This window comes from Anopheles aquasalis, chromosome 2 (genome assembly GCF_943734665.1).
Source record: "Anopheles aquasalis chromosome 2, idAnoAquaMG_Q_19, whole genome shotgun sequence".
NCBI classification, from domain to species: Eukaryota; Metazoa; Arthropoda; class Insecta; order Diptera; family Culicidae; genus Anopheles; species Anopheles aquasalis.
Genome location: NC_064877.1, coordinates 84,318,147 through 84,342,835, shown reverse-complemented (window position 1 = coordinate 84,342,835; position 24,689 = coordinate 84,318,147). Strand labels below are relative to the sequence as shown.

The following is a 24,689-nucleotide window of genomic DNA, read 5'->3' as shown; positions in this document are numbered from 1 at the left end:
TTACACTTTTATCAAGTGCGAAACACATTCTGTAGTCACTTTTGGAAAGGAATCATTCATATTTTATGATATTTACAGGAAGCGTTACTAGGGAAAATTCAAAGAAATTCAAGGCTTGCTTGAATTGCTTCCTGATCCTAGCATAGGTGCCCTTCAATGATCTCTCTTGGAAAGCAAACACTTTGTCCATCCGATTGCCAATCTTCAGCTCACTGTTCCTTTCTCCACGAACTTTCCCCAAATGAATCCAACTCGAGTCGGCCATGCGGGCTGAGATTTTCCACCAGAAAAATGCATTTTCCCATGTGCAAGGACCGGGCTTTTACGGGCTTCGTTTGGAGGGTTTTTGGCCGGTCGAAAGTATAAATCTCTCTCGGTCCGATTCGATGATACGGACAGGTGCTGTTCCGATAACGGCACTACCCTAAGAGACGGTGCCTCAGATCGTTCTGTGCCTTGCAATCGAGGAAAGGCAGTGTGCGGAGGCTTGTACCATCGCGTGCCATCATCACCATCGTTGCATCCGTTCCGGGGTTGCGCACGATGAAGATGCAACAGTGTGCAGTGTGTTGATGGTTGGTGCTGGCGCTGCTGGTGGCGGTGGTGGTGGTTCATTAATTTATTACCCTCTAGTGCGAGCGAACGGGCAGCACCTTTTGGTCTTAAAGTGGTTCGACCCCGAACCATGAGGTGCATGCTTTCATCCAACCAGGGCAGTGACTCTGGGTAGGGAGAGAAATTTGAATGAAAAAGGGAAACCGTCGGACCCTTTCAGTCCGGGAGTCGGGCCCGAATGACCAAGTGCCTGGCATGGAAGCAGGAAGCACTTGGGTGTCAAGCTTCCTTCAAACTGTTACCGTTCGTCGCCCGGGCCACGCCGGGAACTCCATCTTTTATTCATGGCGTCGTTCAGGCTAATGAAAAACCGTTAAAACTAACTTCTACTGTGGCTATGGGTGGTCGGATGCGCCTAGCCTACGGCACCACGGTCTGAAAGTATCGGGCTGAAGGCTAATTTTAACTTCCATCATGTAGTTCGTCATGTAGCAAACGGTGCATGTGCAAGTCGTGGCGCTATCGAAGCAGTATTTTTTGAAGCTAGTTTTTTTGTAGAAACTAACAGAATGTACTTCACTCTAGGTGATCGTGACACATGGAACATGGATGTAAAGTATATTAGTTTGTCCATTATACAACCTTCTCCTGAAACAATTAGCTGACCTTAATTAAGGTCCTGCTACTTTTGAGCTGCACTATGAGCTTCACATCAAGGAAAGCATACAAGAGTCTTGGAGTTTCATGAGGGTATGGTACCTTGTGTCGTCTAAACATAAGCACACACATCGTACACATTTTAATTACAAATTGGAAGTAAATTGAATCTTTCCTTTGCATGATCCATAAAAATTAAGAAACCCATAAGGCTATAAGATGCTTAGAGTAGCGTTCGGTATGCTGGCATGTGATTCCTTTCGATGCGAGTGTTGTGTTTATGCTTAGCCCTGTTTGCTTTGCACCTGGATAGGATTAAACCGATGAAATCAATAAATGAGTTGTTAGAGGAGAAGTTCAACCACCTTCAGCATATGTCCGGTTGTCGTAAGGCTACACACTGATAAAGGATCACTCAGTTTGAGGGAGGAAAATGCCTGAATCTTACTTTTCTTTTTTAATAGAAACACCACCCAGGTGCGTTAGTTGGGTGTAAGTTTAGCATATCAAATGACAATCAAGCATCACAAATGTCAAGGACACTCGGGGCCCACCTAATAGTTGTAGTAGTGTAGCATTGCACACCAACGGTTTTGTGTTTGTGTCAGCACAACGAGGAAGAGAGAGTGTGTTTCTTCCTCGTTTGATATAGATCGTTAAAATAATTACGATCTTCGCTGTGTGTAGCCCTAGAGCCAGCATGACCGCGGGCACGACCGCGACGACCAACCGCGACAACCGAGGAAAGCCTCGGTACAGCATGGCTCTACGGCAAGTGAACAGCGAATGGCTGCGCTCAATTGTGTACGGCCATTTCTGCAATTAGTGCGGCCATTTAGACGCTAATAATGGCTCTTCTCGGTGACCTTTTTTTTTGCACGTTCGCGCTGGCCTCTCCATTTTGCGATAGCCGACCAACTATGATGCCTGACGGGCCGCGACGCGTTCCAGTGTAATACACTGTCCCAGGATAGAGTTGTGTGAGATGTTATGGTGACCAACTAAGGCCACGGAACGATGGCGCCATGGGCAGGCTGATGAGTTTATGTTGGTTGTTCGCATCGCGCAAACCATCACAGGACGCTCCCTCCCTCCCTTCTTTTCCATTCGTTTGCATTCATTAAATGGGTAGTCGTATTTCTTAATGGAATCTCATTAAATGCCGGCTAAGCAAAGTTTCTCAAAGGTAATAATGGCAGCAAACTTAATCAAACGAGCAATGTACCGGTCATTTATCGCAGGGCAATAGTGTGTGTTTTATTTGCCTCTTTAAAGCTTTTTACTGCAAAAAGCTTTTGAATGTTTCATCATGTTCCGCTTACATCTCTGCTCGGCCGCGCACCTTTTGGATTCCTTTATCCTATTTGTTTTATTGTGTTTCGCACGCTGAATGCTTGGCGGAAGAGCCAAAAACTGAAAAAGTTACTAAAAGGAGTAGCAACTCTTTCGCTTCGCACTAGCAGCCACCAAGCTTGGACAACGCCAACAGAGCAGGTCCCTGGTGGCCTGCTCGTGGACATTAGCTTTCCGGTTGAAGATCCTAGCGACCGGTTCGTCCCAAAGCGCCGTTCGCTGTTTGAGAGAGACCCGGCCATTTATCACGGGCGGAGTGTCGGAAATTGAAACTAATGATCGAAAGAGACCAGACGACAGTGACCATCCGGCGTTGATCCGACAAGGTGTCAACCGGAGTAGGCGTCGGCGAAGGGTTTCGTGTCACCCTTGGGTGACGTGTTGGCTTCGTTTGAAACGGATTTTGATAAGGAAAACGTGTCCAGAGTGAAAGATGTCGTCTTACTTATCGCTGTCCGGGCAAGGACTCGTTGTTGTTCTTGTTTTTTTTTTAATAAAAGAGATTAATTTGACAATATTGTAAGGAAAGAGCAACTAGAAATGCTTCTGCTTTTTAATGCCAAATCATAATCGAACGACCGAATAACAAGCTTCGCTAGTATCATAAAGACAGCACAACTGATCCGCTTATAAATCGAAAGCACTCTGCATGTGATTGCTTTTACGATTTATCAAGCAAATAACTATCGACTGCTTGTCCATTCCCGGTAAATTTCATGCCGTATTTATGCTTACCATGACTATGATGCCTGACGGGCCGCGACGCGTTCCAGTGTAATACACTGTCCCAGGATAGAGTTGTGTGAGATGTTATGGTGACCAACTAAGGCCACGGAACGATGGCGCCATGGGCAGGCTGATGAGTTTATGTTGGTTGTTCGCATCGCGCAAACCATCACAGGACGCTCCCTCCCTCCCTTCTTTTCCATTCGTTTGCATTCATTAAATGGGTAGTCGTATTTCTTAATGGAATCTCATTAAATGCCGGCTAAGCAAAGTTTCTCAAAGGTAATAATGGCAGCAAACTTAATCAAACGAGCAATGTACCGGTCATTTATCGCAGGGCAATAGTGTGTGTTTTATTTGCCTCTTTAAAGCTTTTTACTGCAAAAAGCTTTTGAATGTTTCATCATGTTCCGCTTACATCTCTGCTCGGCCGCGCACCTTTTGGATTCCTTTATCCTATTTGTTTTATTGTGTTTCGCACGCTGAATGCTTGGCGGAAGAGCCAAAAACTGAAAAAGTTACTAAAAGGAGTAGCAACTCTTTCGCTTCGCACTAGCAGCCACCAAGCTTGGACAACGCCAACAGAGCAGGTCCCTGGTGGCCTGCTCGTGGACATTAGCTTTCCGGTTGAAGATCCTAGCGACCGGTTCGTCCCAAAGCGCCGTTCGCTGTTTGAGAGAGACCCGGCCATTTATCACGGGCGGAGTGTCGGAAATTGAAACTAATGATCGAAAGAGACCAGACGACAGTGACCATCCGGCGTTGATCCGACAAGGTGTCAACCGGAGTAGGCGTCGGCGAAGGGTTTCGTGTCACCCTTGGGTGACGTGTTGGCTTCGTTTGAAACGGATTTTGATAAGGAAAACGTGTCCAGAGTGAAAGATGTCGTCTTACTTATCGCTGTCCGGGCAAGGACTCGTTGTTGTTCTTGTTTTTTTTTTAATAAAAGAGATTAATTTGACAATATTGTAAGGAAAGAGCAACTAGAAATGCTTCTGCTTTTTAATGCCAAATCATAATCGAACGACCGAATAACAAGCTTCGCTAGTATCATAAAGACAGCACAACTGATCCGCTTATAAATCGAAAGCACTCTGCATGTGATTGCTTTTACGATTTATCAAGCAAATAACTATCGACTGCTTGTCCATTCCCGGTAAATTTCATGCCGTATTTATGCTTACCATGATAGTTCTATGATGCACCATTGTTATCCTCTAATCCTCTCGTACTTTCACAAATACTACGATGGCGTACATCGGGCTTCTCATCGGTTGCCATTGTGTATTTGCTGCTCCGTCAACTGTCATGCCGCTTGCCACACCAGATTGTGTGGGTGGCTGTGCAAACACCCATGTGTGTAAGCCGCTGGTCCCGCAAATACAACAATCCCTGGCATCAGCAATCATCGGTTGAAAGTGCAAATAGTTGAAACTGGGCTTGGCATTGGACCCTCTGGCACTGGAAAGACAGTGTCCAGTTCGGGGACAAAGTTTTGAAGTGGACAACCGCTTCGTTTACGTACGCAAATGATGTCCCTGTTCCCTGATTGCGATAATCTATTTTGTTTGGTTCGTCCTCCTCTTCCTTCTCCTCCTATTTGCCCAAAGTGAGGGCATTCCAAGTACCACAAAACTGAAACTTTCGTTCAGCGGCCGGTCAGCTTCTGGGACATTGAAAGCAATAGATAAAGGGTCCGGTGAAAAGAAGATTATCCTCCTGGCTGTGGCAGTACGATAAGTTTTCATTGGAGCTGCTTTTTTTCTGCGAAAAAGAGTGTACGACACTGTGATTGGGTCAGCAACTTTGCAACGACACTCGAGCAGCTCGAACCTCAGCTGGAGACGGACAGTGGCTTCCGTGCAAACTATTCTATGGTTTCGAAAGTCGTTTAAAATCTTAAGAAAAGCCCCCGCTTTTTTCTGTAGCATCCTGGGGCGAAAACTTTATCGTTTCTCTATCAGATTGTTCAATTCAATGGCCGTCTTATCTGTGTTCTTACAGCGTTCGTTCGCACGCACCGGTACAGTGACGGGTTGCAGTGGAAACCGGTCACAAATCTCGGAAAAATCCGTGTAACTTCCCGTCGGCACGTGTCGCTGCTCCTCGTGAGTGACTAGAACGGTCACTAGTGCGCACCAGTGAATCATGGAAGCGGTAGCGAAACCATCGTCCACCCGATCGCAACAGGTGCAGCAGCAGCAACAGCAGCAGCAGATAGCGATCGAAATTATCAGCGAAGCGGCAGCACCGTCGCAGCAACAGCCCAAGCAGCAGCTGCAACACCAGGAACTACAAGCACACACGCTACTTCAGCAATGTCAGCAGCAGCAGCAACAGCAGCAGTCAGCAGTCCCTACACCGAATGTTGACATCGTGTTGCGGGAATCGACGCGTGGCAATCTGGTGAGCCGGAAGAAGCCTTCCACCGGAGCGGACGGTAAAAAGGGTTCGCACAAGAGCGGCAAGGATGATGGAAAGGGCGAGGGCAAGTCCGTCTATCGGAAGTTCTTCAAGCGCATCAAAACCATCCTGGACGGTGCGGATCCGGCGGCCAGCAGCAGTAAGTTCGATAAGCATTATGAATTTACATAAATCGATTCTGCATTCTAAAATCATTTCGCAATTTCGCACGTCATTTTTATTCGGTTTTCCCCTTTTCTTTATTATCGACCCTGGAGTCTGTAGCGACTGTAATGAGTTTCATTTGATTGATTTGTGGTCGCATTAAATTTGACTTTAATTTTCTGTTCACCACTCCTTCGGGCGGCTCCACAAGAGCTTCGCTATTATCTTGGGATTTTCTTTTGATAGGGGGTTTCGTTTGGCAACCAGCGGACCACCAGTGGAGAGAGTCGATGTGCGCTCTGGAAACACATTAATTGATGCTATTATGTTTGCTTTCTTTCGCCAATCGGTTCATGCAAGGAGGTAATTGTGGATATCGAAGCGCTCATTAATCATTCAGAATGTGCTGATTGCTGATTGAGCGCCACGGGCACGAGCATGGCACAGGCACGAGCACGGGCAGCGCAAATCAAAAGTCGGCCGCTCTATCGGTTATCTAACCGGAAAACCTCAACATCGGTGCACGGGCGTAATGAGAGGGTTGTTGTTTGGTTTTCCACCTCCCTTTCTCGTTGATGCAGAGCGCTATTTATGTTCGAGCGTGGCAGTGGAGCATCCCACGCTGATCGCTGGAGTGGTTACAATGCGTATTTAAATCTGATAATCCTTGCTTTTTTTAGCATTCATTTTGAATGGGAATGTTTTAATAGGATTGGAAAATGGTTGATCTGTGAATGGAAATCACATAAAAAATACTGCGGTTTTCGAACGATACAAGCTCTGCTTGATAAAACTAATTACTGTGGCAACGAAGTGTTGTTTGATTTATCTCTTTTAACTAGCAGATTACCCAGTTTATCAGTTTGTCATGCGTTTGTGGTTTCATCGCATCAATGCATTTATTTCAATTATTAGAACTGTAATTGTAATAATTGCTGTTTGAGGTTTTTCCAGTAATGCAACAGTAATTTAATAGTAACAAGAGAAAGCACATTATGACTCCCAATGGTACAAATATATTTTAGTTTAAATAAAACTATACCATGCGACAATTTAGTTTTAAACTCATAATTAGAAGCACAAAACTATCAAGACGCGAAGTGACGAACTTCTGCTTTCAATGATCCATTTTCTCCGCAACACAAAACACAAATTTATTCAAAATTCGTCAAATGTGCCATCTTCAAATTACAAATTACACTCTCTGTAATTCATCATTCATGTAACGTGCCTTCCGTACGCCCCCATGGCATGGCATCTTGGCACGTAGCGTACGGTACTACCGAATCTATAGATAGAAAGGCGCAACACTTCCTAATAATAACGAAACCAGTTTTCACTCGGTATGCCCGCCGGCCGTGCCGCCGGCTTGATGACGGAACACAACATGGAGCGCGTGCCACCGCTCGCTTCGAAGCTGAGCCGCGCTCGAAAACTCCATAAATCACCGAACTTTCGCAATAAACGAATTGCGCACCCTTCGAACGGAGTAAGTGGCACGCCGCGCCTGATGGAGGCGCCAGTGGTTGATGCTTTCAAACAACAAAAAAAAAAAAAGATAATAAAATCTTTCAACATTCTTCTGCAGGCGCTCAACACCTACCACAAGGACCTTTTGCATCTTTGTTCGTTCGTTACGCTCTCCCTCCCACTCTCGGTGTTCATTTCATTTAAAACTTTTGCTTCTTTCTCGTTGACTCGTTGACTTCAATCTCTCTTCCAACGCTCATTGAAAAAGGGAACAATCATACATAAGGGCTTGCTAGCGCGCCTGACAGCCTTCAGGTCCCGGACAGTCAAGAAGCGTGACGATTACGTGAACGATTTCACACGGAATCGATGACACACTTCATTAGAAAGAGGTTGGCGATCCGATTGAGCGTGTGAAATCAAACAAGTCCGGCCAAGTGCAATCAAGGGTCGACGGATAGATGGATGGATGGATGGATGGATGGTGTAAAAAGTGGCCAGCAGTCGAGCAAATGGCAGTCGCACAGAAAACATCGCTGAAAGAAGGCAACCTCATTCCCTAGGATCGTTGATTGCAGAACACGGTCCCGGGAACGGTGGTGGGAGCTTATGTTGACAGTGATGAATCCTTTGCCTTGGCATGGTTAGTGCGGCGTTGATGTTGCATAAACGTTTCAATCATGGCCTCTTGTTCGATTATCGATCACTTTGGAGAGCTCTAGAATATATTCTCCTTCCTTGTAAAACATGTTGTTGTCCTTGTACTGAATTTAGAACTTCAATGTATTTTGAATACATGTTATTAGCTGAATACATTGAAGAAATGGTTTGTAAATTTTAAATGATTTATTCTACAAAAGGCATCACCGCGAAGAAGCTCCTAAAAAAAATCAATAACCGATCAAAACAGATCCCTCTGTTATCAAAACAGCAAATGCAAAATCCAATCAAATGCTGTTATTCTTTCACCATTCCAAATTGTTAAATTGTGTTCGTCTGGAGGCGCAGACGACGATGTTCTGAATTATTCCCGAACCTCGATGCTCCGGCCTACGGGCGTGAACTTCATGAAACTTTCATTCGAACCAACGGCCCTTGTTATCAGTTTTTACACGACGAAACCCAAACGGTGAATCCTCCTCACTTGATGTGTCCCCAAAGGTCATCCAGGTGGTTTGACCATTCCTTTTGGAGGAAGTACTTGTTGTTCCCGTCGTCGTCGTCGTCGTCGTCGTCGTCGCTGGCGTGGTCGTTGGGGTGTTGTTTTGGCACCTTCCCGTTCCGGCCATTGCGGGGCTCGTTCAATTATTCACCACTTTTGGGTTTGGTCGTTCCAAAGGTGGGGGGGTGGGATACCTCCCGAGGGTGCGGTGCGCAAGTAAATTTGTCTAACTATCTAATCCATTTTGCTGGCAGCAGATAAACAAACACTTTGAACCTCGCACAAACACCGGCGAAAAGAAACAGTTTTCCTCCACCGTTGTCGCCCTCCCGCGTGTGGCATACCGTTTGCCAAAAAAAACCCTCGCACCACCACCCCGCCATCCCTAAGGGTTGCACCCTCGCGCGGGCACGTTCCATGCGCCCGATGTTTACCCACGAAACGGTCCATATAAATAGCGGTACATAAACATTTGACCTCATACCGTGTTCCCCTTCCCATTGCCTTTGTGCGCTAGACACTGAGGAGCGGGCTGAATCCGATCGGCTTCGCGAGCGCGCTCGGTCTGGAAGTCTCCGAATCGCCGGATCGATTGTAAAATACATATTTTGCTAGCGATCGGCCACAATCCTCTTGCGACTGTCGGGCTGCTTGGATCGTGCACCACTACTAGTGATCCGGTATTGTTCGGCTTTTGTGCAGAAGGATGGTCAAGGAAGGAAGGAAGGAAGCAGCACAATTATAGCAAGACCATCCATTGCTTGCTCTCGTACAGCTCAATAGCGAAAAGCGATTGATTAATGGTGGCATGTTCGCCGTTGACAACTAAACCTCGGCCCGGCCCGTTGAACCGTTGGTCCGATGATTTTGTGAAATGGATGGCCCTCGGAGATTGGAAGTCACTCGTTCAAGGGCACAAGGAGCAGCTTGGCGATGGTGTCCTTGAGGTCGTTAACAAATGGTTTGTTTTAGTTGCGCGCTTTATGGGGAATCTTGTGAGATACGTTGCTTCATTGAAGTCAGGTTGTTTGAAGAATATTCCAATTTTTAATTCGTTTTATTGTAATAGATAATATGAAGTACCGAAGCATAATGTTTTCTAATGCAAATAAGTATAAAAATTATTCTTTGTACTTCTTCAAAATGTGGAAAATTGAAAGCAATAAAAACATTTTGCTAGAACACAATTTTTTTCCTTTCCTTGATAAAAAGAAGAACTTGAAACAAACTCCCAGCAACATCAACAACAACAAAGGCAAAGGCCACCAACAGTAAAAAACAACAACAGCAACGACAATGGGTTAACGAATCCGGCCATGTCCGGACTTGCCAGGCAGGAACAATAATATTTGTATAAAGAACCGTCAAAATCGTGTGGTGCGTTGCAATCGGCGGCGCTTCACCGAAACATATGTTCCACCCCTTCCCAACCCACCACACTAACCATCGCCCTCAATACCGCGCGCAGAATCCGAGACGTGTGATCCCGAACAAACCAATAACGACGACGATCAGGGCGCGATGGTGATGATGATGATGATGATGGGCGCTACCGAGGTGTTAATGGAGCTGCCGGCCAAAGCCGATGACGTGCTCGTCGCGTACGCACACTCACTCCCCAGGTCCCAGGCGGCCAATTTGAAAGCCAAACTTGTCATGTCGGCCTCCACCGGAACCAGGGGTCTGGGTTTCTGGGTTTTCTGGGTTGCAGGTGTGTTTTGTAGCAGAACCGCCCGCCGACTGGGAGTGGAAGGAAGAAGAGAGAAAGGGGATTGGGGGTGTATTGCCGCTGGTCTGGCACATCAACAAACGCGCCAGCCAGCCAGTGCACAGTTCGAACGGGCCAGCGATCGCTGGCGGTCGCGCCAAATGTGTGGACGTGGTCCCGGTTCGGCCGTGCTGGACTGGTGCACTTGGGCACTCGACCGGCTGCTCGTTGGACGATCGGACGATCACCATCGGTCCCACGATGCCACGCTTCCGTACACCGCCAGCGAACCGTCAGCCGCCAACCCGATCCAAGGCCAAGGAGCAGCAGCAGCAGCAGCAGCAACGTTGGAGGCGGCCGAACGAGCCACAATCATCTCGAACGGACGGCACCGGCATCGGCGGGATGCGATCGCACTCGATCTGCTCGGACGTAGAGGTAACATCGAGGGTGCGAAGGGGTTGTTGGTGGGGGATGGGGATCGCATTCTCTCGCTCGCTCGCACAGAGTACGTGTGCATGAGTGTGTGTCTGCGTGTGGGAGTGAGGAGTCGTCAGGAGCCGGCCGTCAGTCAGTCAGTAAGTTATTGGTTCGTGCTGGATGCAGACGCATCGATCGGTTCCGATCAGTCGCGGGGTTTGTTACGTTCGCAGATGCGCCGTGCGTTGGTTTTTGGTGGAAAACTCGACTCAAATTTTTCCTTCTTTTCCTCGCCACTCTTCTTCTTCCTCCTCCAATCCGGGGTTCGGTTGTGTGATCGATGATCGGATCGTTCCGCGAAATGCCAACTGACTGTCGTCGTTTGTTGAAGCGCGCGCACACCGCAGACAGTTTGTGATCTGTTTCTTGTCTTGGCCGGGGTGCTGGTGATTGTAATTAATAGTTTTTTTCCCCTGTCAGTTACTGTCCACAATCGCAGTGAATTGTGTGAACTCAGTACAATATTGTGATCCATCGTTGCGAGGCAAAGACGAGCTGAGGGAGTTTGTGGTGGTGATAGTTGAAATCCATTTTCTTTCCTTCGAGTGCCACCGACTCCCCAGTGGACAGTGCACAGCAAACAGGGAAATAAGAGGAAATAGATTGTGAATAGAAGACTTCGAGGGTCAGGGGGAATGGTAACTGTCTCCGGAAATTTAATGGACCGCGCATAACGGTCAATGCGTGACCACGGTGTTCCCTTCGCGAATCGTGACGGTATCGAATAACTCTCTCTCTCTCTCTTGCTCGCATCCTTTTGCAATGGAGACGAACAGCCACAGCTACCGGTGTGGCTTCGGGGCTCGATAGAGGACTAATTGAAACCGCTTTACGGAGTTTGGTACGATTGACTTGCGTTCGTAATTACGCTAATCGGATTTCAATTGCCATCGCTGGTGCTGCTGCGTCATTGCGCTCAGGCCAGGCCCGGAGAGTGTGGCCAGCAGCTCATCTTGATCGTTCAATCGCATTAAGCAGTCAGAAGCGATGGGTATATTGAACATTCGACAGTTTTACGGTAAGTGTTTCGTGTAGTGTCCGTTCGTTCGTCCGTCGGTTTGCTGACCGAAAGTGCTTCCTGTTCGGATGATTGCAATTCAGAATCTGTTTTAAGGAATTTTCTAACGACTATACATTATTTAAGAATCAGCATAATGCAAATGAGATGCAGAAATAACAATTTACTTTTAACAAGATTTTTAACAATTAACAAGATCACCGTCTCATCGTCAATCAATGATTACATAACGAAAATTACACAAATAATGTGGATTTTTTCCAAAAAGACGTATTAGTTGTTTAACTTTTTAGAACTGTATAACAAGTGCTGATACTCCAAAAGCTTTACACTCTTTCGCATTCATTAAAATTAATGTTTGAGAGCCCCTTTGAAGATGATATTAATTCATCAACTCAGAGAGTCCCTTATCAACATGCGAAATGCATGATGTCTTTCCCAAGAATTCTCCGAGAAACCTAATCAGCCCAGAGACAGAGCAGTGCTCCTCAGCACACGACAATAACAATCTAATTTATCATTCCAAAACCACCCAAAACCACCAAACCAGCCACCAGTGTTTGCTTAGCCCGCTGCTGAGGGATTAATAACCGTATGAATTTGCTTCGGCTCAACATTTCATTCCGCACGATGCCAGCAACGTTCTTCAAGCTTTATTTCTTGAGGCGTGAGACTGGCTACTAACGGACGAGTACGGCTCGCTGGTAGCTCGAGTGCCAAGGGGGGCTACCACTCGCTCAAGTGGTCATATATATGAAAAGAGTGTGCCAGGAAGGGGGCCGTGGCAAAAGGAGCAAAAATGGGAATGGGGGTGGGAATAACGAAAACCCCAGAACAGCAGCAGTCGGCCATCAGTAGTCATCATTTGCATCAACACTCATGCAAATTTAAATTCCTTTCCAGAGCGAATAACATCGTCTTAATGAGTAAGGGAGAGGGAGCGAGAGCGAGAACGAATGAAGGTGCTTCTGAGGTCCCTCACGGGGGGCTTCTGCATCTCTCGCTTTCGTTCTACTACCGTTTTTACAGCGCCCTTTCTACACCTTGATGTTGGAATCCCGTTGAATTGTATTCTCGATTTGGTTTGTTTTGTTTTTGGCTCCTTCTCTGACATTGAATAAGCCGCATACCAGAGGGGTATTCCTATTTATACACTTTCCCTCCCCGTTGCACGTATCCGACTAGATATTCAAAGCTGCGTCCTCTATCTCGCTCTCTTTATCTCTCACCTTTGCAGAACCGGAAGCGGAGGATCTGCCGGTACCGGCGCGCTACTATCCGGACTCGCTGGTCGAGCTGACGCGCACGGCCCGCTTCACCGAGGACGAGATCAAGCGAATATACCGGGGCTTCAAGGCCGAGTGTCCGACCGGCATCGTCAAGGAGGATACGTTCAAGGGCATCTACTCGCAGTTCTTCCCGCTCGGTGGTAAGGATAGCATGCTGCCAGGGCCATCCGTAGATGCTGCGTAGCGGCAGGCTAGTGTGTAGAGCGCGTAGAGCCAGCCTAGTGCTGTCAGGCAGTCTCAGTAGCCTTGTCGTGTCGTGGCCGGTAGTTGATGAGTTGCCACCGTCGTCGTCGTCGCCACCGCCGCCTCCTTCGTCTTCTCGAATCTCATCGGCACTGAGGAGTGTCTGTCTGTGCTGCTGCTGCATCATTTATGGATGACCCATCTTCACCAACTCCAAGCCATTGCCATTCGGAGCTTCCGAGCTATTGCTTTTGCGATTTGTTTTGTGCCTTTATGCTCCCATGCCTTGGCCACGCTGCTCCCCGCTTGCACCGCATAAGCTCTGACGCTCCGCATAATGCTTTCGCTGATTGTTTGAGTTATTACGGCCCATTTAATGCTACTACACGGTCCAAACGAATATTGTTCACTTGGGTATTTGACTTGGGTAACCTTACTCCGAAACGCAAAACGCAAAACGGTTCTCAAACCTTCGCGGTATCCGACATGTCACCTTTCGGTGGAGCGAGAATTCGTGGGAAAACCACCAAAAACATCCCCCAAAAACCGATTGCTGTAGCTGATAGGATCAATCGTTTAACATGCCCGGCTACCATCGCGTCCAGCACGTCGGACGGAAATTCTCAGGAAATTCGAGTAAAACGCTCCACACCGGTTGGAGGTTTGTCGAATGCCATCCCGCTCCCAGAGGGTTTTCGTCGAGTTTTGCGAGGGCCGAGAGGATCTGATAGAAATGGATGCCCTGTGAAATGGCAAATGGCGGACAGTGCCGACCGTTTCCGAGGTCTTCTCGCCGAGGAGGAACCAAGTCAAATCCATTTCTGTTTACTTTAAGTTTTTCGGGCGCACTTCAACACCGTCTGACGATGGATCGCACCAGCATCTCGCAGGTGGTAAACGCTCCACACCCACCAGGCAGTCAGTACTCTTGTTGAACTTCTCGAAGGTGCAATTTCGGGACTCGCTCGCAGGTTTCTCGGATGTTCCGGCACTGAACCGGTGGAGCACTTTTTTCTCGTGCCTTTTTGGTTGCTGTTGCTTGTCTTTTCGCTAACCACTCCACGGTGCTGGCCAACATTCTTAGCGGGAGTAGCAAGTTTACTGCTGTTGCTACTGCTGCTACTGCAAACTTGCTTGTTTACTCTAAAGTCAAACCGAGGCAACATCACATCACAGACACACAGCGAGCGAGCGAAATGTTGTGCAGCTAATTAATGCTACGGGAGGGTTGGTGCTGTTTGGGTTGGGTTTTTTAGGGTTGAGCGAACCGCTTGACTGTTACTACTACCGGTGCGCCACCAGCCCACGTACCAGACGACGAATCTGTGCTGTGCGCCAGAAAGAGTTGCTGCGGCAAAGGGCAAACGCAGTAACTATTTGCTGTAAACTGGTGCAGACGCCCGCTTGTCGATTTTACGATAAGTGTTCCTCGACCGGATCGAATGACCGGGGCGGTATTTACCAGCACTGGAATCCACTGGTCTGCGTGTCTCTCGATGGTTTTCGTTTTTTTTTTCTTAGACGAAGTGGAAATTCTTCCAAAATGTTTATTGTTCGGAGCGATAGGACTTCTTTTGCTGCCTCTGCTGCTGCTGCTAGTCGAGCAATTCTCCTCAAAGTGTCTTCAGCGAGTGTGGCCCTGGAATGCTGCTAGCTTCGCTGCTTTCATCATAGAAGCCACCGTTATCGTCAGAAGCATGGCTATAAAGTGGTAAAATGTATGTCGATTTTACATTCGATCAAGACGTCACAGATGTAAGCGCCACAGGGTTCAGCGCACATTCATTTCATTATCTTGGGATCATGAGATGGTCGATAAATGTTAAGTATAGCAAAAGCTCTATGCCGTTTGCTGGAATTTTTTGAAGAAAAAACTATGTATTCCAACCAAATTTCCTGGAATAATTCTTAAAAATCAGCATGCTCTCTCGTACGTGTTTGTTTTATACCCATACTAATCGAAATTTGCTTCAAAGTTTCGCTGTTTCCTTTCCTTCCTTTTAACAAGGAACGGGATACCTTGGTACCAAACCACCTCTATCACGTCCTTGCATTACCTGACATACAGAAATAACTATCCAAACGCAGATCGCATGCACTGCAATAAGAATCCACCACGAATTCGTGTACCTCCGGAGAAATGTCTGGTGTCACGGCGTGTTGAACATGGTGCGGTAATTGAATTCCACCTTCTTCACTCACTTTACAGCATATACCTCGCCAGCCGGCACGAATTTCGGTTGCACAACGCATGATTACCACGCGCGAAATGAGGGAAAGCAATCATAATGATACATATGTTTTCGGTGGTAGAACCAAAACAGTAGACACCAAAACCAGCCAGAATCACTCAATTATCCCTTCTAACAAGCCGGCCGGCCGGCCTGCCGGTTGGCACAACTGCGAAGCGCACAATAAAGCACCGGAATCCGGGCGGAAAGTTTGTTGGGAACAGCGAAAACAAGCGGAGAAAACTTTTTTTTGCAAGCCAAAACTTTTCCAACCGCCCATAACAGACGGAAAGATCCTGTATGGGGGAAAAGAAGAGAAATGTGCCTGTGCATGTCCGGAATATCAGCTTGATCGTAATGCTACCATAAGCACCTGAGCTACCGGTGCCAAATCGTGCGTGTAACTCGATTTACCATCAATAGCACCGTCTGAAGAGGAGCGTCTTGCGTCGATCGAATTGCCGGCAACAAGGCACAGCGAAGGAACACGCCGCCAATTGAGTGTGTGCACCATTTTGGGCGCCATTTGTGGTGTCGAGCGAATGTTTAAATGGAAAGGGGGAGAAAAAAGACTCCCCCTCCATATCTCCATTGTGATCATAAACGAAGGAAGCCGCCATTATTGTAGTGTTTGAGTGTGTTACCGTTTAAGATAGCCAACGGGGTGCTGATGGCCATCCGATGGCCTCAGGTCACCAGGGCTAAACGGTATCCAGTTCAGGCGGTGAACGTCGTTATGGGACAGGCGACTCGATGAAGTTGAACGTCTGCGCCGAGTCGGCCAAGGACGTGCTGGCGACCGAGCAGTAGTGGCGGGCGGGGAGGCGAGTGATAAGGATCATTCGACGATTGCGCTCATTGAAAGCACTCTCTCCGCCGCGTTTCGGATGGAAAGTTTCGCTGGAACAATAATGCCTTTTCCGGCACCATTACGCTTGATGGCGCGCATTCATTAAATCACGGACGGTGCCGGGGGGGTAGGTAGGTGGACACGGAATCGCAATCGTGCCAGAGATCGAGAACAATCGAGACGCCCGGCCTCTCATGCCGTTCGCTCGCTTTTTGTGCATTATTTTTCGGTGTTTCAGACGATTTATCTATGGTGGCTGGTTTGCAAAGAGACCCCAAAAGACCCCGAACTCGCTTCCTTTCTGTCGATGGAGAGAAACTTTGTTGACATTAAGGTCGCTTTATGTCGCTGCCTTTCCTCGGTGGGGGGCAACGTTGTTCCAATATCCAAGGCGCCTCCATTCTCTGCTGCGCTCTGTGCTGCTTGGTAATGGTGATTGCGTGTATGATTCATGCAACAAGTTTCGGGGAGGTGGAGAGGACAGACAGATAACATTATGTTCGATTGGGCTGCATGTTGGTCCCATAAATCGTGGCAATACATTTTGCGATCGGCACAACACCTCGTTTACTACTCTGTATCCTGCGGGTTTGAGTAGCAGCATTGTTTGTCGAGTAATTGTCGAACAATGCGATTGGTGTAATTGTTTCGATACCACTAATGGTTTGTGCCGGAAAATGGAAATTAAGCAGATAGGATTGGCATAATGTGATTCCCTTTGCTATAACATTCAATGATTGAGGATGAAGCTTATTTGAAATATTTATGAGCAAAAGCAGCTATTCATTAGTGCGCCTTAACCCTGGAGCAGATGCAATGTTAGAAAATTCGCACCTCTTCGGCCTGTCTTTTATTTATTTATCATCTTATTATAAATTTACTTTAATTCATTTCAATACAGCATTTCCTCTATGCAAAGGAGATTGCAAATTAAAAAAAAAATTATTAAAAAAATTTAATGTTCCTTGCAGGTGGATTAAAATAGCACCTGCAAGGAACATTATTCTATTTTCGCATCTACGATCACTCACTTTCCTCCTGCGAATGCTATTTGCATGTTACTTGAAGTCCTTTCGATGCCAAATTTGCACTTAAAACATGTCAAGTGTCTGACTTCTGAACTAATCCCAACGCAACAATTCAGCAACGGTAGCATTCGGTCTGTGGAATCACTCCACTGAGTCCAGAGACCGCATGTTCCCTGGTGGAATATGAAATACAACTCAACTTATCATTCCCAACGCAACCGCGATTTATGCGCTAAATCTCAACTGACTCCACGCAATCTATTGAATCTGAATGCCGGTCGAACGTCCCGATCGTCCCACGTGGACGGTTTCCGATGTACAGACGCCCCTGGCCGCCTCCAAACCACGTGTGATTTACTCGTGGAAGGAAATTTAAACCGAACGCCAACCGGGGCCGTGTTCGTCAAACATACCGGAACCGCCCTCACTGGTTCCGACTGGTGTGGATTGTGGAACGAATAAACTCGAAACCTCTCGACCGCGTACCACGGGCCAATCATAAATATTCATTCGTCATGTGCACCGCCCCTCCTCTCGCTCCTCGGTTTCCCAACAACACATTTTTCACGTTGTTACTACGCGTGTACGTACGCTCGACCGTATTTACATAAACATCGCACACCGGTTATTGCAGTGGTGTGGCGTTTGGTGGCGTTAAAATCAATAACCGAAAACCGGAACACCACACGAATCGAATCGAACGGAGAGACCGTCCGGTAATCTCGGTACACCTCGGCCGTTCCACGATGACGCCGGTGTTGGATGAGGTTTTCTTCACTTTACGATCGTGTTTTCACGACAGGGGATGGCGAGAGGGAGAGGGATGAGATTGGTTCCACTTTTTTACTTATTTATGGAACTCTCTTTTCAAAGGATATGTCGTCCTTTCCGCTTCGGGGACTTTGCTGTGCATAAGTGGAGTAGCGACATTCCGGTTGGCCGCCCAACAGCTCGCCTGAAATTAGTTTTCTCTCTTTGCGAACCCGTGCAACCAGTGCTCCGGTGCCCAGTGGCAGCCAAAACGGACGACCTTGGGCGTGGAAAGAGTCTTTTGGCGTCTCTTAAATTTACCATTTGGATTTCGGGTTTGAGCCACAGCTTTGGAAAACGAATCCAGGCGGATGGGGAGGTCGCTGTGCCGTGAGTCCAATGCTCACAGGATGAAAGGAAACTTTGGAGCGTTTTTTTTATGGCGGGTACAAAGAGAGAGAGCGGTTCATGAAAATAGTGAAAAGGCTCGACCTCGAGCCGTATGATCGCGTTTTGTGCGACAGATTTCGGGCAAGTGACAAAAAGTAGGCTGTGCGCACTTAAATCAAACACACTTTTTGCTCATCAACGGCACAGCAGCCATGACCGTGCCTTAAGGTTACGGCTGTGGCCGGCAGACGACCGCCAAGCACACGAATCGCGCCGCAAAAGCACAAAGAGATGAATAAATCTGGACAGACGTTGTTAACGAAATTTTCTTCCCATAAATTATGCTTTTTGTCGCCTAGCGCCGCTCGGTCGGTTGGTCCGTCTTGCTTGACCGCTTCACGGCCAAGGCGCAGCATGAGAACGGTAGTAGCTTGAAGGAGAAAAAAAACCATAGATTCCGGACCTGATAGTTGCGTGCAGACGGAGCGTCGGCCAGATGAGAACAAACGGTGTGCGTGCACAAGATGATTTCGCATGTTTAATGTTTGGCACTAGCCGGTGCCTCGAAGCACTAGGAAAATGTCGGATTTATGGAACCACTCTGGTCGCCGGTCGGTGAAAGAATCCGTGGTCGAATCACGTGGAACGTTTTTCACTTTACGCCCCGTTTGGTTTGGGGTTTTTGACAGTAACGTGTGCTCGGGAACATCGGGAAACTACAAATGCGCGCCACGGTGATCCATTGTCGATAAATATTCATAAGCGGCTGTCAACGGAACCGGGACCGGTCTTTGCTGTCCTTGGTGGCCCTTTTACGGTGCCCACAGCTACAATGAAACGGAATATCCCGATTTCCGGCGCGGAAGATCGGGATGGATGACAATTTATGGTCACAGCGCCCACAGCGTGTCCCACGGGGCGTTAACGTGCCGTCGGTGGCACCGTCAACAGATCATCAGGACATCATTATGGAAATGGATATTACTCCCTAAAAACCGCACAGCACTCCCGGTCCCGCTGGGAATCCCTTGGCGCCGGAGGAAACTGCTCTGCAAATGGTCCGAACATCTGTCCGGCTTGTCCGGCCGGCTGGGCCGCGGGATTATGCAATGCAACATGTAATTGTTTTGAAATGTGGCTCTAATTAATTCCTGCCTCGTTTAGGAAGGGAGCAGAGGGGTTTTCGCGGTCCGAGTCCCAGCTGTGGGTGCAAAATGAGCGATTGAGTTGCAAATGGTAGCCACTTGGTAGTCATTAAACGTCGCATTCGGTGCGAATCATTAACATAACGCGCGGAGGAACTGCCTATCGCGTAGCAGTCCTTTCCATTCCATTTTGCAGCAGTCCATTTTGAGTGACTTAATTCATTCTATTTTAAGAGAATAGCTTGTACCATCTCATGATGAATCAATATTATGGGCTTTTAATGTTATCTGGAACATTTAAATGTATTTAGTTTTGGAATAAGCAAAATAATAATGAAACCATCCGACTTCAAACGATAAACTAAGTTACTACTTTCCAAGAATAATTTCAGTCCTAGAGAGAAGTGAAAATGCAAATGCTTTTTGTGCTGTCCATTGAATCTCCGTTACTAATTCCGTCATTATTCATTTTAAAAAAAAGTTTCCAATTTTTGGTATCATTTTGAAGATGAAAAGAGATGGTTTTGAAAATTGTGCGATTAATGAAATGATTGTTACATAATTAACATAAAAAATGTATCTACAAACTTGAAAGGTTTCATGCGAAAGCTATGTGGCCGACACGAACCGCACAACAACTTCCTACCGCAAAGCATAAAATGTGTAAAACCATAATATGCTCAACACATCGTTACCAGCCTCCTCCCAAAAAAAAAAAAACCAACACAATTCAGAAACGTGATGCGAGTCATAAATCTCATCCCGTTCGCCACGGAACCATCCACGTTTGCGTTGGCACCGAGTAACGGGTAATTTTCGTTCCCTGTGCCATAAACGGGGATTCGCGCCATTTTGCCCCAAATAATGTAAAATAAAAATCCCGGAAACACCGGCCCCGCGAGATGCGCTTTAATGCGCTGGATCGTGAATTGAGCCAAAGGGCCGAGCATTTGATTTCTTACCATACGATACTAACGCCCCGCGCGCCCAAAACTCTCTCGCTCTCTCTCTAGCTCTCTCTCTCGTTTGCTCAGCAGCATCACGTGGGGCGATATGGCCAATCTCCTGCCAATTCCCACCTCATCCACCCATCCGCGATGGTGGTGTTCCGTTTTAATGTGTTTTTGTTTAATAAACGAACAGCATAACATCACACAGGCATCGCAGGCATCGCAGGCATCGCGGGAAACAACGGCCACGCCGCGATCGTTTTAAGGCGAAACACGAAACTTCACTCAATTGCCGGACCTCGGGGGCCCTCTAGCACGCCCGGCACACAGACCGCTAGCCACCGAACCACCGAGTGTTGTGTGATGGTTGGATTGGAATTGATGCTTGTTGGAACTTGCGTTTGGTTTCTGGGGGTGGTGGTGGCCTCCCTTTCGCGAAAGGATATTCACCTGAACCCGGTGTTTCAGGGCCAACCAGGGCGCTCTCCCACCCATTTCTTGTTTCGTTTTCTTGTGGCATAAATGACACTCAGCCACGCAACGACTTCCGGCAATTCCGGCCCGGGGCACGAGAAGGATTGTCTGGTGTCGCCGGCATTCTTGATTGCTTCTTGGGTTGCCTGGGCGCGTGCGAGTGTGTGGGGCAAGAATTTCCATAAATTGACTCACCAATGCCACCATGCCGGCGTGATTGGCCGATTTCGCACCGGTCGCACCGAAACCCTCATTTCACCCTCGACCACCACCGGCTTGCTTCGATGGTAACGGTGGCAGCATTGGCAATTCTCGTAAAATCAAAGCTCGATGAAACGTAAACGTCCGGTATGCCGAAAGTGGCCATAATACGATCCTCGTCGCTTATCGTCGTCGTCGTCTGCGTTGTCGTTGTCGGCGAGAAGACGTAAATCTTTACTCCGAAAGGGGTGGACCTTCGTTTGCAATGCGACCTGCCGGACCTGACGGGAAAGTTCGTAAAGTAAGAGCGGTGGTTGGTGAGTGGTCAGTGCCAGCTGAAGCAGAAGAAAGCGAGAGTGGAAACGTGCTTCCGACAGGTCCTTCGTATGAAAAATTAAACGTCCGATAAGCGACACCGCAGCAGCAGCAGCAGCCGTCGGTCGATATAATCGGTCGACCGATGAGTTGCCGACCACACGGAGTAAGTGATTTGCGCCATCAATTTCCGGTGAACTATGACACGGTTAACGGCCACTGCGACCGCCGAAAATGCGTCACCCTTCCCCTTCGACCGACTGTTTGTCCTCACGCAACGCCAATGAACTGGGCGAAATCGTCGCTAATCTTGACGCATAAATTAAACATAAACGCCCACCGGTGGCGTCCCCTTTTGGCGTTCGTGTTTGTTTTTGCCGACGGTGGCAAGACAGCGTCAACCGGCTTCGTTCGTCCGTCTAGCTGCTGAAGCTGGATATGTTTTCGCATTTCCCCGAGTCGAGGCGTACGCGAAGTCGATGCCGCCAACTTGACGGTTTGTTTTCTGGCACAAGAACCGTGGCACATACCACCGAGCACACCGTAGCCACCGAGCAAGATGTCAATGGTTGGCTGGTGAATTGTGTGGCGTAAATCTTGGCTTCACCATTAATCTTGCTCTGCTCGCTCCACCGGCATCGCATCGCTGCCGGTTATGGGATAAGGCTGGCCGCGTGTGTTTATGCTAAGTGAGTGAGTGAGTGAAGACCGGAAAGGCGGACAAAAACAAACGAAAGGCAAGATGTACGAACGTGTGCGAAAGACAACGCCACTCGGTGCGGGAAGTTATGCTCGATCGAGCGGCTGGATTGCGTAGCAAAGAGGATGATACGTACGATGGAGGTGCCTTACGATGGAGGCGCCTAGCCGCCGGTGAAATCGCCGGTGTTTTCCAGGACTTGCCAGGCGCTTTGCCAGCGTCCAGCGAGGGTTTAAGGCACCTGTTTCACTAAAGCTTGGCTTTTGCTTTAATAGAGGAATTAAAAATGGATCATTCGGCAGGAAGTGAAGAGTGTAAAGTGTGATCATCGAGGACGGGCAGTTATGCTGTTTGTACTTCAAATGGTAAAACGCTCATGGGAAAATTTGACAACTAAATCAAATAGTTAAAAGTGTTGTATGCTAACCTGTGTGAACCTATCTAACACATACACGATCTGGCGAATGTACACATACGTGAGCAAATGTTAGGGAAGTATTTAATGAACCCATTAAAATGTAAAATTACGCGAGACGTTAATGTTTGCACAAATAAACAGACGAGAAACCCTAGTATCGCCGTTTCTAGTAGCAGATGTACATTAAACGCTAAAGGTGGACTCCTTGGAACTCATGTAGTACCGTAAATAGTATCTATTTGGCAACCAGGTGTTTCCAGTACCCAAATTCAAAGTTCTCTAGCACCAGCCAAAAAGGGGTGCAAACAGTGGAATATCACGTGAACATTTTAGCCAAAGCATCGTTCGTTTGCATAGGAACAGCGAAATACAAATGTGGGTTTAGTTTCTTTCGCTCAACGTCTCTGCAAATGTAATGTAATGTCGGTTCTACATTGAACGTGTTCTACATTGGATAAATATTTAGTTTATCCTAAACATATTTTTAAATCATAGGTGGCTATTCCTCGGAATGGTTGATCATAGTGTTTTTCAAATATTTTGATTTATTACTAAAGCATTTCTTTTCAAATGCTCAACTCACGCGCGCCAATGTAATTTATTAAACTGCATGCATATAATTTTGTTAGCATTTTGCAGGATCTGCAACACAGTTCCAACTCCTACACACTACGGTGCTGGCATTTTCGAATTCATCGCAACAGGAACCGCCAACCATAACCTAATCTACGAGCTTTTAGCAACCGTTTAGCTTATGGGGAATGGGGTCCCTACCGTCACCGTCACCATGTTATCGGTCCTCGTAGGGACATTTGGCCCCGGTCGGTGCCCGAGCCGAACCAAAATGACAGCTCTTTCGCTGGCTGCGCGAGACCGAAGACCCGCACACCAGGAGTCAACCCGGGGAATTAGTCATTAGCATTAGCATCATTCGGGGACCGAGCAATGTGCCATCCCGGGACCGAAAGCTTGTTGAGCCCTGTTGCGGACGCTCACCGTTGGCATCCCCAGGATGGGAGGAGGGCACGTTACAGATGACTTCATTTAAATTTCAAAATTTCAATCCTCGCCGTGCTCGATCTGGCACCGTTTTGCCAGCTCGCAGAAGCGACAGTAAATGCAGTTTAATGGCGCCCCGTAGACCGACCTCGCGCCAAACATCAAAAACTACATCCGCCAGAGGATGAAGTGGGAAAAAGAAAAGGGCGAGGAGCGGTGGTACGGATTGATGAGCCTGCAGCTCTCGTACCTCGCCCTCAACAGGACCGTGGTTGTTGAGCGGCGTTGCTGGCAAACAATGCCCCCTAATGTCACCGAGTATCATCGTTACATTAACAACTAAGCTAATACACTCGCCACACCCCGGGACTTATCCATCTTTTACACTTTATGTGGCGCAACATATCGCATGACCATAACTCAACACTACATTACAGGCGATTTTGCTGCTTCGCAGATTCCGCTTTCTCGCTCCATCCACAGTTGCTTTTCTACGATCGATTATAGCTAACACTGGACCATGGTCTTTTCTCTTTCGCTCTCTTTTTGTTTCTCGAAATGCCGTCTCGATGTCACGATGTTAGCGAGCAGTGGCCAGTACGCACACTACGTCTTCAACTCCATCGATCTGGACCGGAATGGCTCATTAAGCTTCGAGGTAATGTATCCGTTCGGCCTGCTAGCCTCAATACCGAGTCTCTGGTTTCGTCTGGTTCATTGCATTCTTCTCTCAAACCAACACTCACACCAGGAGTTTGTCGCCAATCTATCGATCCTGCTGCGTGGTACGGTAGACGAGAAGCTCCAGTGGACCTTCTCGCTGTACGACATCAATGGGGACGGGTGCATCACGAAGGAGGAAATGAAGGAGATCGTGACGGCCATCTACGAGCTGATGGGCAAGGTACCGGAAGGTTGCGAGGAGGAGCAAGCTATCAAGGAGAAGGTCGAACGGTTGTTTGAGGTAAGGATGCCCGTGGACTGCTGGGCAGCTGAGCTTCTGGAGCGCCCCAAAAAGTAATCGGAATAATGCTTTCTCACCATTGTCATAGAAAATGGATCGCAACTG

General features: G+C 47.7%; 1 protein-coding gene across 1 annotated transcript in view; it reads left to right on the top strand.

Annotated features, from left to right (window-relative positions):
- Positions 1 to 24,689, top strand: part of LOC126571454 (Kv channel-interacting protein 4-like) — a 41,159-nt gene that overhangs the window by 14,625 nt on the left and 1,845 nt on the right. The window contains exons 2-6 of the mRNA XM_050229974.1: positions 5,296 to 5,854; positions 12,935 to 13,126; positions 24,205 to 24,278; positions 24,372 to 24,584; positions 24,673 to 24,689. The exon at positions 24,673 to 24,689 is cut by the window's right edge and continues 1,845 nt beyond it. Of these exons, the coding sequence (XP_050085931.1) occupies positions 5,440 to 5,854; positions 12,935 to 13,126; positions 24,205 to 24,278; positions 24,372 to 24,584; positions 24,673 to 24,689 (911 nt within the window). The 5' untranslated portion in view covers positions 5,296 to 5,439. The remainder of the gene's footprint in view (positions 1 to 5,295; positions 5,855 to 12,934; positions 13,127 to 24,204; positions 24,279 to 24,371; positions 24,585 to 24,672) is intronic.